Source organism: Ailuropoda melanoleuca, chromosome 2 (assembly GCF_002007445.2).
Source record: "Ailuropoda melanoleuca isolate Jingjing chromosome 2, ASM200744v2, whole genome shotgun sequence".
Lineage (NCBI taxonomy): Eukaryota > Metazoa > Chordata > Mammalia > Carnivora > Ursidae > Ailuropoda > Ailuropoda melanoleuca.
In genome coordinates, this window is record NC_048219.1 from 830,935 (window position 1) to 843,325 (window position 12,391).

General features: G+C 48.1%; 1 protein-coding gene across 2 annotated transcripts in view; it reads left to right on the forward strand.

The window, feature by feature from the left end:
* Nucleotides 1-5,520, forward strand: part of OTUD3 (OTU deubiquitinase 3) — a 15,809-nt gene extending 10,289 nt beyond the window's left edge. The window contains exons 2-5 of one of the 2 annotated variants that reach the window (XM_034645502.1): nt 163-294; nt 763-859; nt 2,008-2,192; nt 3,192-5,520. In XM_034645502.1, the coding sequence (XP_034501393.1) occupies nt 163-294; nt 763-859; nt 2,008-2,192; nt 3,192-3,368 (591 nt within the window). In that variant the 3' untranslated portion in view covers nt 3,369-5,520. The remainder of the gene's footprint in view (nt 1-162; nt 295-762; nt 860-2,007; nt 2,193-3,191) is intronic. The other variant, XM_034645505.1, reaches the window with a different exon arrangement.
* The last annotated feature ends 6,871 nt before the right edge of the window (nt 5,521-12,391 follow it).

Genomic DNA, 12,391 nt, shown 5'->3' on the forward strand with positions numbered 1-12,391 from the left:
ACTAATGAAGCATCGAACTTTGCATCGGAATCCGGGGATGTACTGTATGGTGATTAACATAATATAATAATTAAAAAAAAAAAAAAAGAATGTCTTTCTGTGTTGAAGATTCTGAATGTAATTTGCGTGTTCCATGATGATTACTCTTTATATTTCCTTTAGTTTCAGATGCTTCATCAAGATGAATCAAATAAAAGGGAAAAGATCAAGATGAAGGGCGTTGACTTGGAGGATGACCTGAGAGATGAAGTGGAAGACGCCGTCCAGAAAGTTTGCAACGCAACTGGATGTTCAGTGAGTGTTTCTGTCCTTAGCAGTAACGGTGCATGAGCAGGCATTGCTGGGCCCAGTTCGTGTGTCGGTTTCGTAGCCCCAGCCCAGGCTGCCCACACCTGATGGGCCAAACAAGGTTCGTGATGTTTGTGGTTCAGTAGATCGAGTGAGAAAACTTAGTGAGAGCTGTTGATTCATTTTTCTCTTGTTTGCTAGACTTTTCCCAGTACTGCCCAAAATCCTAAGCAAGTACGTGGGTTTTTTTTTTTTTTCCCTAACTAACGTTTAGACTAGTAAGAGTGCCGTTTTATAAAGGAATTCATTTATATTAAATGGTTATTTCAGATGACCAGCCTTTGCTCAATGGAAAAGGTCTTGGAACCATGCCCCGATTCTCACCGTTACCTCTTATTGTGTATCAGGTTGTTGATGGAGAGGTAGGGAGAAGAGTAGACCCAGTCTTGAAGTGTTCCTTTGTTTCTTGGATAGGATTTTAATTTGATAGTCCAGAACCTGGAAGCTGAAAATTATAATATTGAATCTGCAATAATTGCCATGCTTCAGATGAACCAGGGGAAAAGAAATAGTAAGTCCATGATTGCTATTTATATGCTTTCAAAGTGACTGTATTGGTGATTTTCCAGATGTTTATTTTTCAAGGGACAGGTAGTGATTATATTGTCATTTATCACTTTCTGCATGTAGGCCTGTTTTACAAGGCCCTAGCCCTGCCTCGGGAAGAAGATAATCTGGAGTCGAGGGGAGGGGGGCAGAGGGGAGACAGGTAAGGAAACTGGTATAATTATATGTGCTAGTGTTGGGGAGTACAGGGAACTGGGGGGCGCAGGGAAAGGCCACCTAAGCTGGTCTTGGAGGGATGGAGAGTGTCAGAGAAGACTTTGTTCTTCTCGAAAGGAGAATCTCTTATAAAACCAAATGATAACTGAAATAGAATGGCGAGAGAAATAACTGATTTTTCTAACGGAAATACGTAGGTGACTAGCATCCATCAACTGGTGATAAATTAGAATTTTTTTTACTTGAACTGGGTTTAATTCTGTGACTCAGAAGATGGAAAAAAGATACAGAGTCTTACTGTTTTTACGAATGGTTTAAAATTATTTCAGTACATATTGACGGATATGTGCCATATACTGTTCCCGGCATTACCGTTTTCTGTGTGTTCGGGTATTTTCTGATCCTCTTTATATATTTGCTGTGCTTTCTCAGAAAGCTGTGAGTAACTTGGTCTTTGTGAGGTTAAACCAGCACTGTCCAGTGTCCATGCTGTCCAGTATAGTGTGAATTCAACACATGTGGCTAAGTGAGAGTAAGGAACTCAAGTTTAGATTTTATTTAACTGTAATTATTTTTAATTTAAATGGCTACACGTGCCTGGTGGCTGCTGTATTGGACGGTACGGGTTTGGAGCCTGTTTCGTTTCTGGGTTTTGGGTGCAAATGAAAGATTTCCTCCTAAAAATACATGTTAAAAAGTGGTTTAATAAAACACTGTGCAGTTGGGAAGCTGAGGATTAGGCTGGTCNGTTTTCCAGTTTTCCAGTTATCCCCGCCCCCCCCCCCCCGCCGTGTTCCCCATTTTATTGACTTGATATTAGAATTTTGCTTTGAGGAAATGTGCTCTCCATATGACAGGTGATTTTGGAGTTAGGTATTGTTAGGTTGTGTAACTATCGTAGGTTCTCAATTTTAATAAAATACCTTTCTTTGGAAGATGCAGAGGAGAACATTGAGTCCAGCGGCCGAAGTCTGAAGCAGTGTGGCCCTTTATGGGAGGAGGGCGGCAGTGGCACCAGACTCTTTGGAAATCAGGGCTTAAATGAAGGCAGAACTGAAAACAATAAAGAGTGGGTCAGCCCTAGTGAAGAAAATAAAGCAAATAAAAACCAGCTCCCAAAGGTATGGAAGATGGGCTCGCAAGTGCAAGTGGTGGGCGGCTGTGATTCAGTGGGCGGTTGTGGGAACTTGGAGCTCATTTTAGTGCGTCATTGTTTTCTGATGTTTTTAAAGTAGTATAAGAAAATACGGGGAGTGCATAAAGGGATATCAAGAAGCAGAATGAGAACCTTGCTTGTCCAGTTTGCTACGTGCAGTGACGAATAGAAGTGTGCCCTGACGTCCTTCTCTGTGTGCACACATACAGCCTGCCTTTCCTGCCCAGTGTTACTGTGTGTCCGGGTGCTTCCATGTTAATCCGTGTTACAAAATCCCCATAAATGCCATCCTCGTCATTGAAAAACTGTGTATAAATCTTTGTATTTTGCGTTATTTTTTTTGTGGCTAGAGTCCCAGAAGAGGAATGGAGAGGTGCAAGGGTATGGATATTTGAATCTTTTTAAGGCTTTTTGGTAAATTGTCAGATGCTTCCCAGAAGGGTTGTCCGTCTCCCTCCCCGCCGCTGATTCCGCAAGTAGTATATGACTCCATTCTTTTTACTGAATTTGGAATTCATTTTAAAGACTTGGACCAGGCAGTTCTGAGCCCCAAATGCAGCATCATGTAAAAAGCCACAGGCAGAGGTAAAGATGCAATAAGCTTCTGAGGATTTTACTAGGATTACCTGGGGCATTCAGTTATGTGGAGAAGGGTGTCCTATGGCGTGTTTGAGCATCATCTCGTGCGGGACTGGGGTTAATGTTTCTTAGGTCATTGTCTATTGGATTATGAGGAGAATGGAATTGATTCCGTTTGCTAGCTCAGCACGGGGATAGAAATTTAAATGTAAACTTGAGCCGTGATGCGAAAGACATCACTTCTGGTCTGTCAGGTGGGTTTTCTCTGTTCCTGCTAAGAAGCAGTCCGTGCCCCTTGGATCCGCCCGCCCCGTGTCTCCCTTCGGCAGGGGGCACCTGAGTCCGCCGCCTTGCACGCATCTCACCTGGCGGCCTTCTCTTTCAGGTCACCAACAAACAGAGGCGAGAGCAGCAGCGACTGGAGAAGAAGAAGCGACAGGAGGAGCGGCACCGTCACAAAGCCCTGGAGAGCAGGAGTGGCCACAGGGACAACAACCGAAGTGAAGCGGATGCGAACACGCAGGTCACCTTGGTGAAGACCTTTGCCGCTCTCAACATCTGACTCTGGCCTTCTGGGAGCTGCAAGGTGCGAATGGAAAACGGAGCGCTGTGTAGCAGGCTCTCCCCTGAGGCCGTCCTCTCACAAAATGACAACCCACAACACTCACCCACAAGCTCACACACCGAGTTAGTCTCCTTCAAGCTGCCTCTGTTTTGCTCAAACTTTTGTTAGTGTTGTGTTTTATTTTATGAAAGTTCAGTGAAGCCATTCATGTTTTGTCATTAAAATATCAAGTTCTTAGGGTTGGATAGTTAGTTCAGACAAAACCTTTTAAGTGTGGTTTTATTTGCCTTGAAAATCCGAGTTCAGTGACCCTGGGATTTTTCCTGAACACTTGGGATGAGTTTTGCTGTAATTGTTCATGAAGTAGTTTAGATGAATCGCTAGAAATTCAGAATGACAGGTTTCCTTTGTTCCTCTTTCATCTTCAAGCAGATATTCACATATGGGATAGTTTATAAAATGGTTTTCAACTCAGGAACATGTTTAGATTTAATTTTCTACTAATCTAACTTCATTAGAAAATAATTCAGGAAGTATTTTTTCCAAAGTCATAGGATATGAGGGTTGTGGCCTATGGTCAGGGTGGAAATTCAACAGCTACGTGTTTCTCCTTCCTGGTTCTGACGCTATTTCAGGTGGGGTGCGGGTCGTGAGAGTTCGCTTGCGCTCAAGCCATACGATAAACACGCCGACTGGTCATTAGGCCTGGACTTGCCTGGAGAAGTGGTGGTGGCGTTGAGGTTTTGGTACTTGTTTCTTGACATGGAGAAGGTGGCATATTACTGCTTGTAATTCTGAGCTTCTGATCGTCGGGAGAGCAGAACCCACAGTTATAAAGGGAGAAATGAAGAGATTCCTGAGTCTTTGTCTAGTGAGAGTCTAAAGAGTTACTTGATCTTGTAGGGGCAGAGGTCTGGAAGAGTAACTAAGGCTTTTCAGGTTCACATTCTATGTAATTAACTATTTTCTTCCTTGCAGTTCTAGACTTAGATGCCTTCAGAGAAGTAGTTTGACCTGTTGCTCTGTTTTCTTAGTGTTGTGAGAATGGAATCCCATAAAATGCTGCATTTCTTTCTTTCTGTTCCAGCCCTGTCTGGGATTTGGTGTTGGAAAGATTCTTCCGCACTCAGCACTTGTCAGTGACTTAGGTTAGACCAACAGGGCAGATGCCACGGAGTGACTCCACAGTTCGGACGTGGATGTGGGAGGTGGAGAGGGGTCATTCCTAAGACTGGTAGGTGGGTGTGAACTTCCAACCTGGAATGTATGAAGTGGACAGTCGTGGACAGTCTTGGCCTTTTGGGGACCCAGTATTTGGCCAAATAAATTCTGCTGAATCAAAAGGTAAATTAGTTACTTCTCCACCTCAGATTTCAAAAGTATAACCGTTCCAAGGAGAAGGGAAAACCGTAAAAAAGTTTTGACTGAATGGATGTACCATTGTCTGGGCTGGCCCTGGATTCATTGAATTGCTTTTATCAGCAGATGATTTGCTTTCTTCAGTTTTAATGATGTGTTTTAATTTTTTTGTTCGTTGACTTCGGTGACTTTTTGTAGTTGGAGCATCTGTCGTTTCTTGGAACTGTTCTCAGGCTGTTGGTTTGGGGTCCTTCCTGGTAGCGTGCTTTGTAATAGTGGATTTGGAAAGTGCAGAACATGTTCTCTTGGCACGTTGTGGAGTCCTGAGTCGGAGGCCCTAGTACTCAGTTCCTGCAGGTGCAGGGTCTCCGTTGCCTTACTGTTTCCAAGGCAGTGAGATCCAGTGCTTAAGGATTGGTCATTCTCTTGGCTTTTGACTCTGGACACTTTCCTGACTGTGGCTGGTCTTTTCTGAGTGAACACTCTTTCTTGTCTGTCTGGTAGGATGAGAGGGCAGGAGACCAGATGCTCTCAGGAAGGTCAAGGTTGTGTATCAGAAACAGCAGAATTAGGAGTCAGAAATAGCGTAAGGGATACCCCTTGTCAGGAGCAATAGAATTGCTTTATTGACCTGGTTAATGGAGGTGGCCTTGGGCCCTGTTGGGTTTTAGAAGTTTAACTAGAAGCTGCTAAAATGTTATTAAAGAATATTGTGCACACTTGTTAACAAATTACCAAATTCTGATAATAGACCAGCATTTCTGGGGTAAAATAACAGTGGTTTTAAAAACCAGTCTGGCTTTGGTAATTTTCTCTTATCCTATTTCATAGTTTTCCAGTTAAAATTGGTGTGCGTTTAATATGTTAATTATCAGGAATGGGGTACACGTACCCGACTTTAGTGATCTCTTCTCGCTAAGGGTGTGAATTTAGACTTCACTGCCTCAGTCTCACTGAAGTATGAGGAAGGTGGGAGCCATGGACTTAGCTGCCCTCTGGGCGTTTGAAGATTACTTTATAGGCAGCCAGCGTGGAGGTCCCGTGTGTTCGGCTCCGCAATGACTGTTGTCAGTAACTCTTGTCCCGGTACGGTGACTCACGTGCACTCCGTGGTAGGAGGCACGTCTTGCTTGGCCCCTGTGCTGCGTCTTGGCCATCAGAGGGTTCTGTTACATGGGTTTGTCTCGGGAGCTTCTAGTGAGGTTTGGAGAAAGGGGATGGGGCAGTGGTCTATAGCTGCTTATTAGTCTTATAAACTGTATGTAAAGGTTTTATGGATTTTAAAAACAAGATTTTTTAAAGGTCAAAATAAATAAAATTTTAGTGGCAACAGCTTTGTACTAGAAAGGTAGATGTATATTAGAACAACCTAGAACCACACTTTCTAATAACATAGCTGCCGTCAGGAGATATTAGGGAGCTAGAACCCATATGTATATTTAATTTTTCAGTAGCTTTCCGGAGCAGAGCCTCGTTGAGGGATGGTGGCAGAAAGAAAGATCTTGAATATCAGCTGAGGTTGTTGTCTGTAGTTTCTTTTATAAGCTCTGAAAACACTTACAAACCCGTTTTGATCCCGAGGGCTTGTGAAGTGGGGTCTCCCTTGTGGGGCGGCTCGAGTGGGCGTCACGGGAACCTCGGAGTAGGTCATCGGTAGCGCCCTGCCTTGTCTCCCTGGGGTTTACAATGTGAAGGGACGTGGCCCTGGGGGAGGAGGGCCGTGAGACGTGGGGGAGAGCCGCTCACTTGCTGAGTAGGTAGGCATCCGAGGGACGTCGGCACTGGACTGTCCTCGTGGTGAGTCCCTGTCGTCAATGTGCAATTTCTCTCATTCTGAGAAACTTTAGACTCTGCCTGGGTTTTACTGGGTCAACAGAGAATGCTATCAGTTTACCTCTGGGAAATGGTCAGCTCGAATGTGCAGTCGGTTACCGGAAACTGGGATTTCTAGTCGGCGCTGACTAACGGTCTCCCTGAGTAAAGGGATGAAAATGGAGCTCTTGGTCTCTGTGGGTCACATCTGGGGCCCTCTGACTCCCATTTCGGGCAGACACGTGGCTCTTCACCTTTTCACCTTTTTACCTCAAGGCTCTGTCTGTCTGTAGCAAACGTCTAGATTCAGAGTCGGCTGCTGTTTTCCCATTTGGTCATTTCCACTCTTCAGTATCCGTTCACCTCCGCTTCCAGAACAGGCGTGGCTGGAACTCTGGGCCTTCCGACAGTTCGGAGGTGATGTAATAATAGCACTTTTTTACAAGGTGTGTTTTCCTGACTCTAAAGCGGATTGTGCTTTTCTGCTGACGTTGAAGCGAAGATCTTCCAGGTGGAGTGTTGAGGGAAGTCTTCTGCCGTCACATAGGAGAGGGAGAACGGGTAACTGCTGTGGAGCGGAGATGGGGACCCCCAGTCACAAAGTGCTCGCACGGCGTGGGGCGCTCCGCCTGCACCCCGGGGCCCGGCTTCCTTGCGGGCTGCCTGCCCCTGCTCGGGCCCCCAGGTGACGCTCCTGGTGACCTCAGGCTCTTAGCCTTGTCTTCAAAGCTTACTAGTCTCTCTCTCCTAGTTAGGGGTGCTTTGTAGCTTGGTTAAAACGGTTAGCATCCCTGCACAGTTCCTGGAGAAGGGGCTGCTGTCATGAAGAATGTTTCTGTAAAAGCACGAACTTCTGTGCGATGGCTTTATTTTCAGCAGGGCAGCCCCGGGCTCCCTGTGCCGGTCTAGGTGGGCGACAATCCCCGGACGAAGCATCTGAGGGCTGCCCCCGCCCCTGCACGTGTCAGCAGCCAGCAGGTCACTGTGGCCAGCCGTCCGGGACAATCACTGGAGCTCAGTCAGAAANTCACTGGAGCTCACTCAGAAACCTCAGCCTGCAGTTTGAGCCCCTGGCAGGTCCCTTGACCACAACTTGAAGAACACTGGTGTGGGGCTGCCCACATCTTCCCACCCTCATTATTCGTTTTCCACGGCGGAAAGGGCCCTCGGCCTCCCCGGCCACCCTTCCGGCAAGCTCCAGGAACACTGAGCTCAGTGAGAAGAAGGAAGGAGCCGGGAATTAGACTTGAGCCCTGCGTGTTCCCCTTGCTGACGCAGATGTGCCGGCGGGCGTGAACCCCTTAGGAAGGAGGGCAGGGGTGTCTGGAGAGCACGGGCCTTCGCAGGCTCAGGAACCTTCTCTTTTCTAATTGCACTATACTTGTTCTAGCTTCAGTCTGGAGATATGTAAGACCTCCATGGGGTCACGATCCACAGACTTAGCAAGTCTTGCCTTATTTCTTCTGGAGCTCGACAGGGAGAAATGTGACCATTGTCTGACGTCCATAGTTCATTTCCTCTCGGTGGTTTCTTTTCACAGATTGTGTTCATCTGAACCATTTTATTTTTTATTTACCAAAGTACTGTACTCGGCTATTTGCAGTGTTTTCAAAACCAAATGTTTCTTTTTTGTGTTTTTAATCTTCCATACTTGGTGCGATAGAAGCTGCAAAGATGTGCCACTTTATCTAGAAAATGGAGTTTTGTATTCAATAAATTCTAGTTTAAAGACAGAGCTTTGCGTTGTTTTTGCCAGTGTGAGCGCCATTCGAGTGCATGAGACTGAGAGAACTTGCCAGCAAGTGGCCTTTTTAGAGGCCTTTGCATGGAGGGGAGTGTGTACCGTCATTTGGGGCCTCACCGGGCTTGGAGGAGCCGAGGAGCTGTGGTGCAGGGGAGGTCCGCTGCTCGCTGGCAGAGGCGCCCTTAAGGACCGGACGCTGGAGATTTCTGCTGGAACCTCGGAGCAGCTCTGAGAATTTGCAGCTGTCTGTTGGCTGCCACCTGGGGGTTTCTCCAGAACTCTGAGGGTCATTTTGACCCCATTCTAGGAGGAGGCACAGTCCTCCAAACACGCGTGGACAGCTGTGACCGGAGCACAGACACCTGGAGAGGGCTCAGAAGGGGACAGGGCCGGGAGAAGGGCAGCTGCAGAAACCCAGTAGGTAGGGAAGTCCTCTGCGCTCACAGGGCCCAGCCCACACGAGGGCTTGGGCCAGTCATGAGGTCAAGGCCCGTGTAGTCTCACCAGGCTTGCCACGTCCTTGGGATTTTGGCCTCGAGGCTCCCACTCTCTTGTTCTAATTTTGTACTCACTAAGCAGCCTTTGGATTGGCTGTACCTTGATACCAGAAGGTGTCCAGTACCGTACACCCTGCATGAAAGAAAATGTGGCTACTGGCAAGGACGTGTCCCCTCGGCCACTATCCTCATGTGATTTTCACCTCAGTCCATGACTGAGACCTCTGGGTTCACGTTTCTGGGCCTGCAAGGCCTGGGGTCTGGACCCTGTCAACCCAATTGAGAATCTTTCTGAAAGACCCTACTAGAAGCAAAGTGATGTCCCAATTCAGGTGCTCCTTCAGCTGGAAACCTTTCCCTGGCCTCCATTCCAATCTGCAATGAGTCACCAGGGGCCAGGGTGCACCTGCTAGCTTGGGCGGGGTCAAGGGGCTTCCTGCCAGGGCCCAGGTGACTGGTAAGGTCCTGCGAGGCAGGCTGAGCCTGTGAGGACAGAGAAGTGTTCTTGGGCCAAGTAGGGAATGATCAGAGTATACGAAGTTTGTTATTTACATTTTCCTCCAGGCTCTACAGCACTGCTGACTGGGGGGAATGACAGCAGGATGCCAAAGACTGAAACACCACAAGGGGGAAAGTGGCTGTTCTGTGTCCCTATTCAGGAACTTCATGGTTGCCTAGGAGAAAGCTAGGTTGGAAACCCAGGTTTAAAGTTTGCCATTTAGCAGACACCCCACGAGCCCTTACCGCCGCCCCCGCAAATGCACGGAAGGTGTATGTGTGCCTTGAGATACAATAAACATTTGTCATAGGGTGCTCTGCGCTGACGTGGGTTTTGTCAGGTGCTGGACAACGTGGGCACTCAGATCCTAGTGATTCAATGATTGAGAACTTGTTTGATTGTAAAGGATCAAGATTTAGAACTTGTTTGTTTGTAAGGGGCCGAGACGCATCCTGCCACTTCATAGGTTCTGGCTTGGCAGAAGGAAGGCTTTTCCACCTTGGAGGATCTTGTCTGAACCTCCCAATGCAGAGGGACGTAGGTACCTGAAGGTACTCCGTTTTTATTCCATTTATTCACCCATCCAAGCATCCAAGAGTCCATCCCACATTTACTGAACCTGTATGGTCCAGCGGTTCTTATTTCTGGGCATAGAATCAGACATGGACCCTGTCCTCCAAGTTTCCAGGAGTGAAAGAGGACACATACGCAGACATGATGTAAAAGGAAGTACTATGGTAGGAGGGCTGTGAACTCAGAGGGAAATCAGGGAAGGCTTGGTGGAGGAAGCGACATTTGGACTGGGCTGAAAGGGGAGATAGAGGGGGGTGTCCCATGTGCTGAGGACAGAGTTTATCAAGGATATACAGTTTGGGGAAAGACCGGGCACTTCTTCAAACATGTGCCCTGCGGCTTTTGCTACCGGAAGACCAGTGCCGTGCTTGCCGAGCAAATCCCCGAGATGAGGTGGACTTTGCCCATCCTGACTGTTCGGCAGAGTCCGGAGCTGACCCCTGGGTGCATCTTGACTTTGGAGCTCCGCACAGGTAGCAGCCCTCCAATAACGGAGCTGCGCACGCTCTCCCCAGGCAGGTGTGCCTCATTTCCTCCGTGGGACCTCCGCTCAGGGCACTGACGGTGAGCGATTTTCAAACGTGTCCGCTCAAGATCAGTGAGCACTCAGAGTAGTGAGCCCAGGGGCTCTTCGAATAAGCGAGCATAGTATTTATCATATGCATGATGCCGCTTCCCTAAAATAATTCTGAATATCAAGTGTCCGTGGAGTCAACTGAATAGATATTTATCTGGCGTGTATCGTGATGGATGCCGTAGGGGAGGCAAAAATACATAGAGCGGCCCGGCCGAGATGGAACTTCCAGAATGCTCCAGGCACCCTGAACGTGCTGTCTCACTTAAACCTTTCCACCACCCTGTGCGGCTGGTGATTCTATCCCCAGGTTACACAGAAGGGAATACATAACCGGCCCAAGATCACAGATTGGCAGCAGGATTTGAATCTGCGGCTGTCTGCCTCCTCCACATAGGAACCCCAAACAAGGACCCCAGTGACGGGCGTAACTGGACCAGGAAACATACAAACACGTTGCCTGGCAGTTCAGAGCAGGGTGAAATCTCCAGCTGGAAAAGCATCATGGAAAAAGTGGCATTTGAAATGCACCTCAAGTGCGTGGATTTTCACGTGTGAGCAGGGAAGCTTCCAGGCTGAAGGCAGCTTTGTACAGAGGGGTGAAGGCTGGAAGGCAGGGGGCGGGGGCGGAGTATAACGAAAATATCTATGGCTGGATCTCCGAGGCTGGAAAAGCAGATGACGCCAAGCTTGAACGCCAGGGGTTGGTGGACAATGGGAGCTATTGGTGGTTTGGGGGCAGAGGAGGGAGCGACATGATGGAAATCAGACTGGGGGAAGATGAAGCTGGCATTGGTGGGCAGGATGGTGACCGACTGGAAGAGGGAGGTCCTGATGGTCTAGTCTTGCTCTGGGAAAGCACTTACTGGTATAGAATGATGTGTCTGTCTGCCGGTTGGCCATATCAGATGTGTCTCTATCTCTGGCATTCAGCGAGGGACCGGCAGTGTTGCCTGCATACACACTTACTGAAGGTTGGATTCTCCTGCAGTGACACCGTGAAGAACCCCAAAGAAGCAGATGGAGGTCTGTGAAGTCCTATTTGGAAATTCCAATGTGCTTTAGTTTCTAATCACTAACCCAGCAGGTACTTGATCAAACAGGTTTCTTTGATAGGTTTTGTTAGGGGTTAAGTGGGAAGGAAACACATCAATCCAAATGGTGGCATCAAAATTGGAGAGGCAATCTCNAGGATTTGAATCTGCGGCTGTCTGCCTCCTCCACATAGGAACCCCAAACAAGGACCCCAGTGACGGGCGTAACTGGACCAGGAAACATACAAACACGTTGCCTGGCAGTTCAGAGCAGGGTNTGTGCGGCTGGTGATTCTATCCCCAGGTTACACAGAAGGGAATACATAACCGGCCCAAGATCACAGATTGGCAGCAGGATTTGAATCTGCGGCTGTCTGCCTCCTCCACATAGGAACCCCAAACAAGGACCCCAGTGACGGGCGTAACTGGACCAGGAAACATACAAACACGTTGCCTGGCAGTTCAGAGCAGGGTGAAATCTCCAGCTGGAAAAGCATCATGGAAAAAGTGGCATTTGAAATGCACCTCAAGTGCGTGGATTTTCACGTGTGAGCAGGGAAGCTTCCAGGCTGAAGGCAGCTTTGTACAGAGGGGTGAAGGCTGGAAGGCAGGGGGCGGGGGCGGAGTATAACGAAAATATCTATGGCTGGATCTCCGAGGCTGGAAAAGCAGATGACGCCAAGCTTGAACGCCAGGGGTTGGTGGACAATGGGAGCTATTGGTGGTTTGGGGGCAGAGGAGGGAGCGACATGATGGAAATCAGACTGGGGGAAGATGAAGCTGGCATTGGTGGGCAGGATGGTGACCGACTGGAAGAGGGAGGTCCTGATGGTCTAGTCTTGCTCTGGGAAAGCACTTACTGGTATAGAATGATGTGTCTGTCTGCCGGTTGGCCATATCAGATGTGTCTCTATCTCTGGCATTCAGC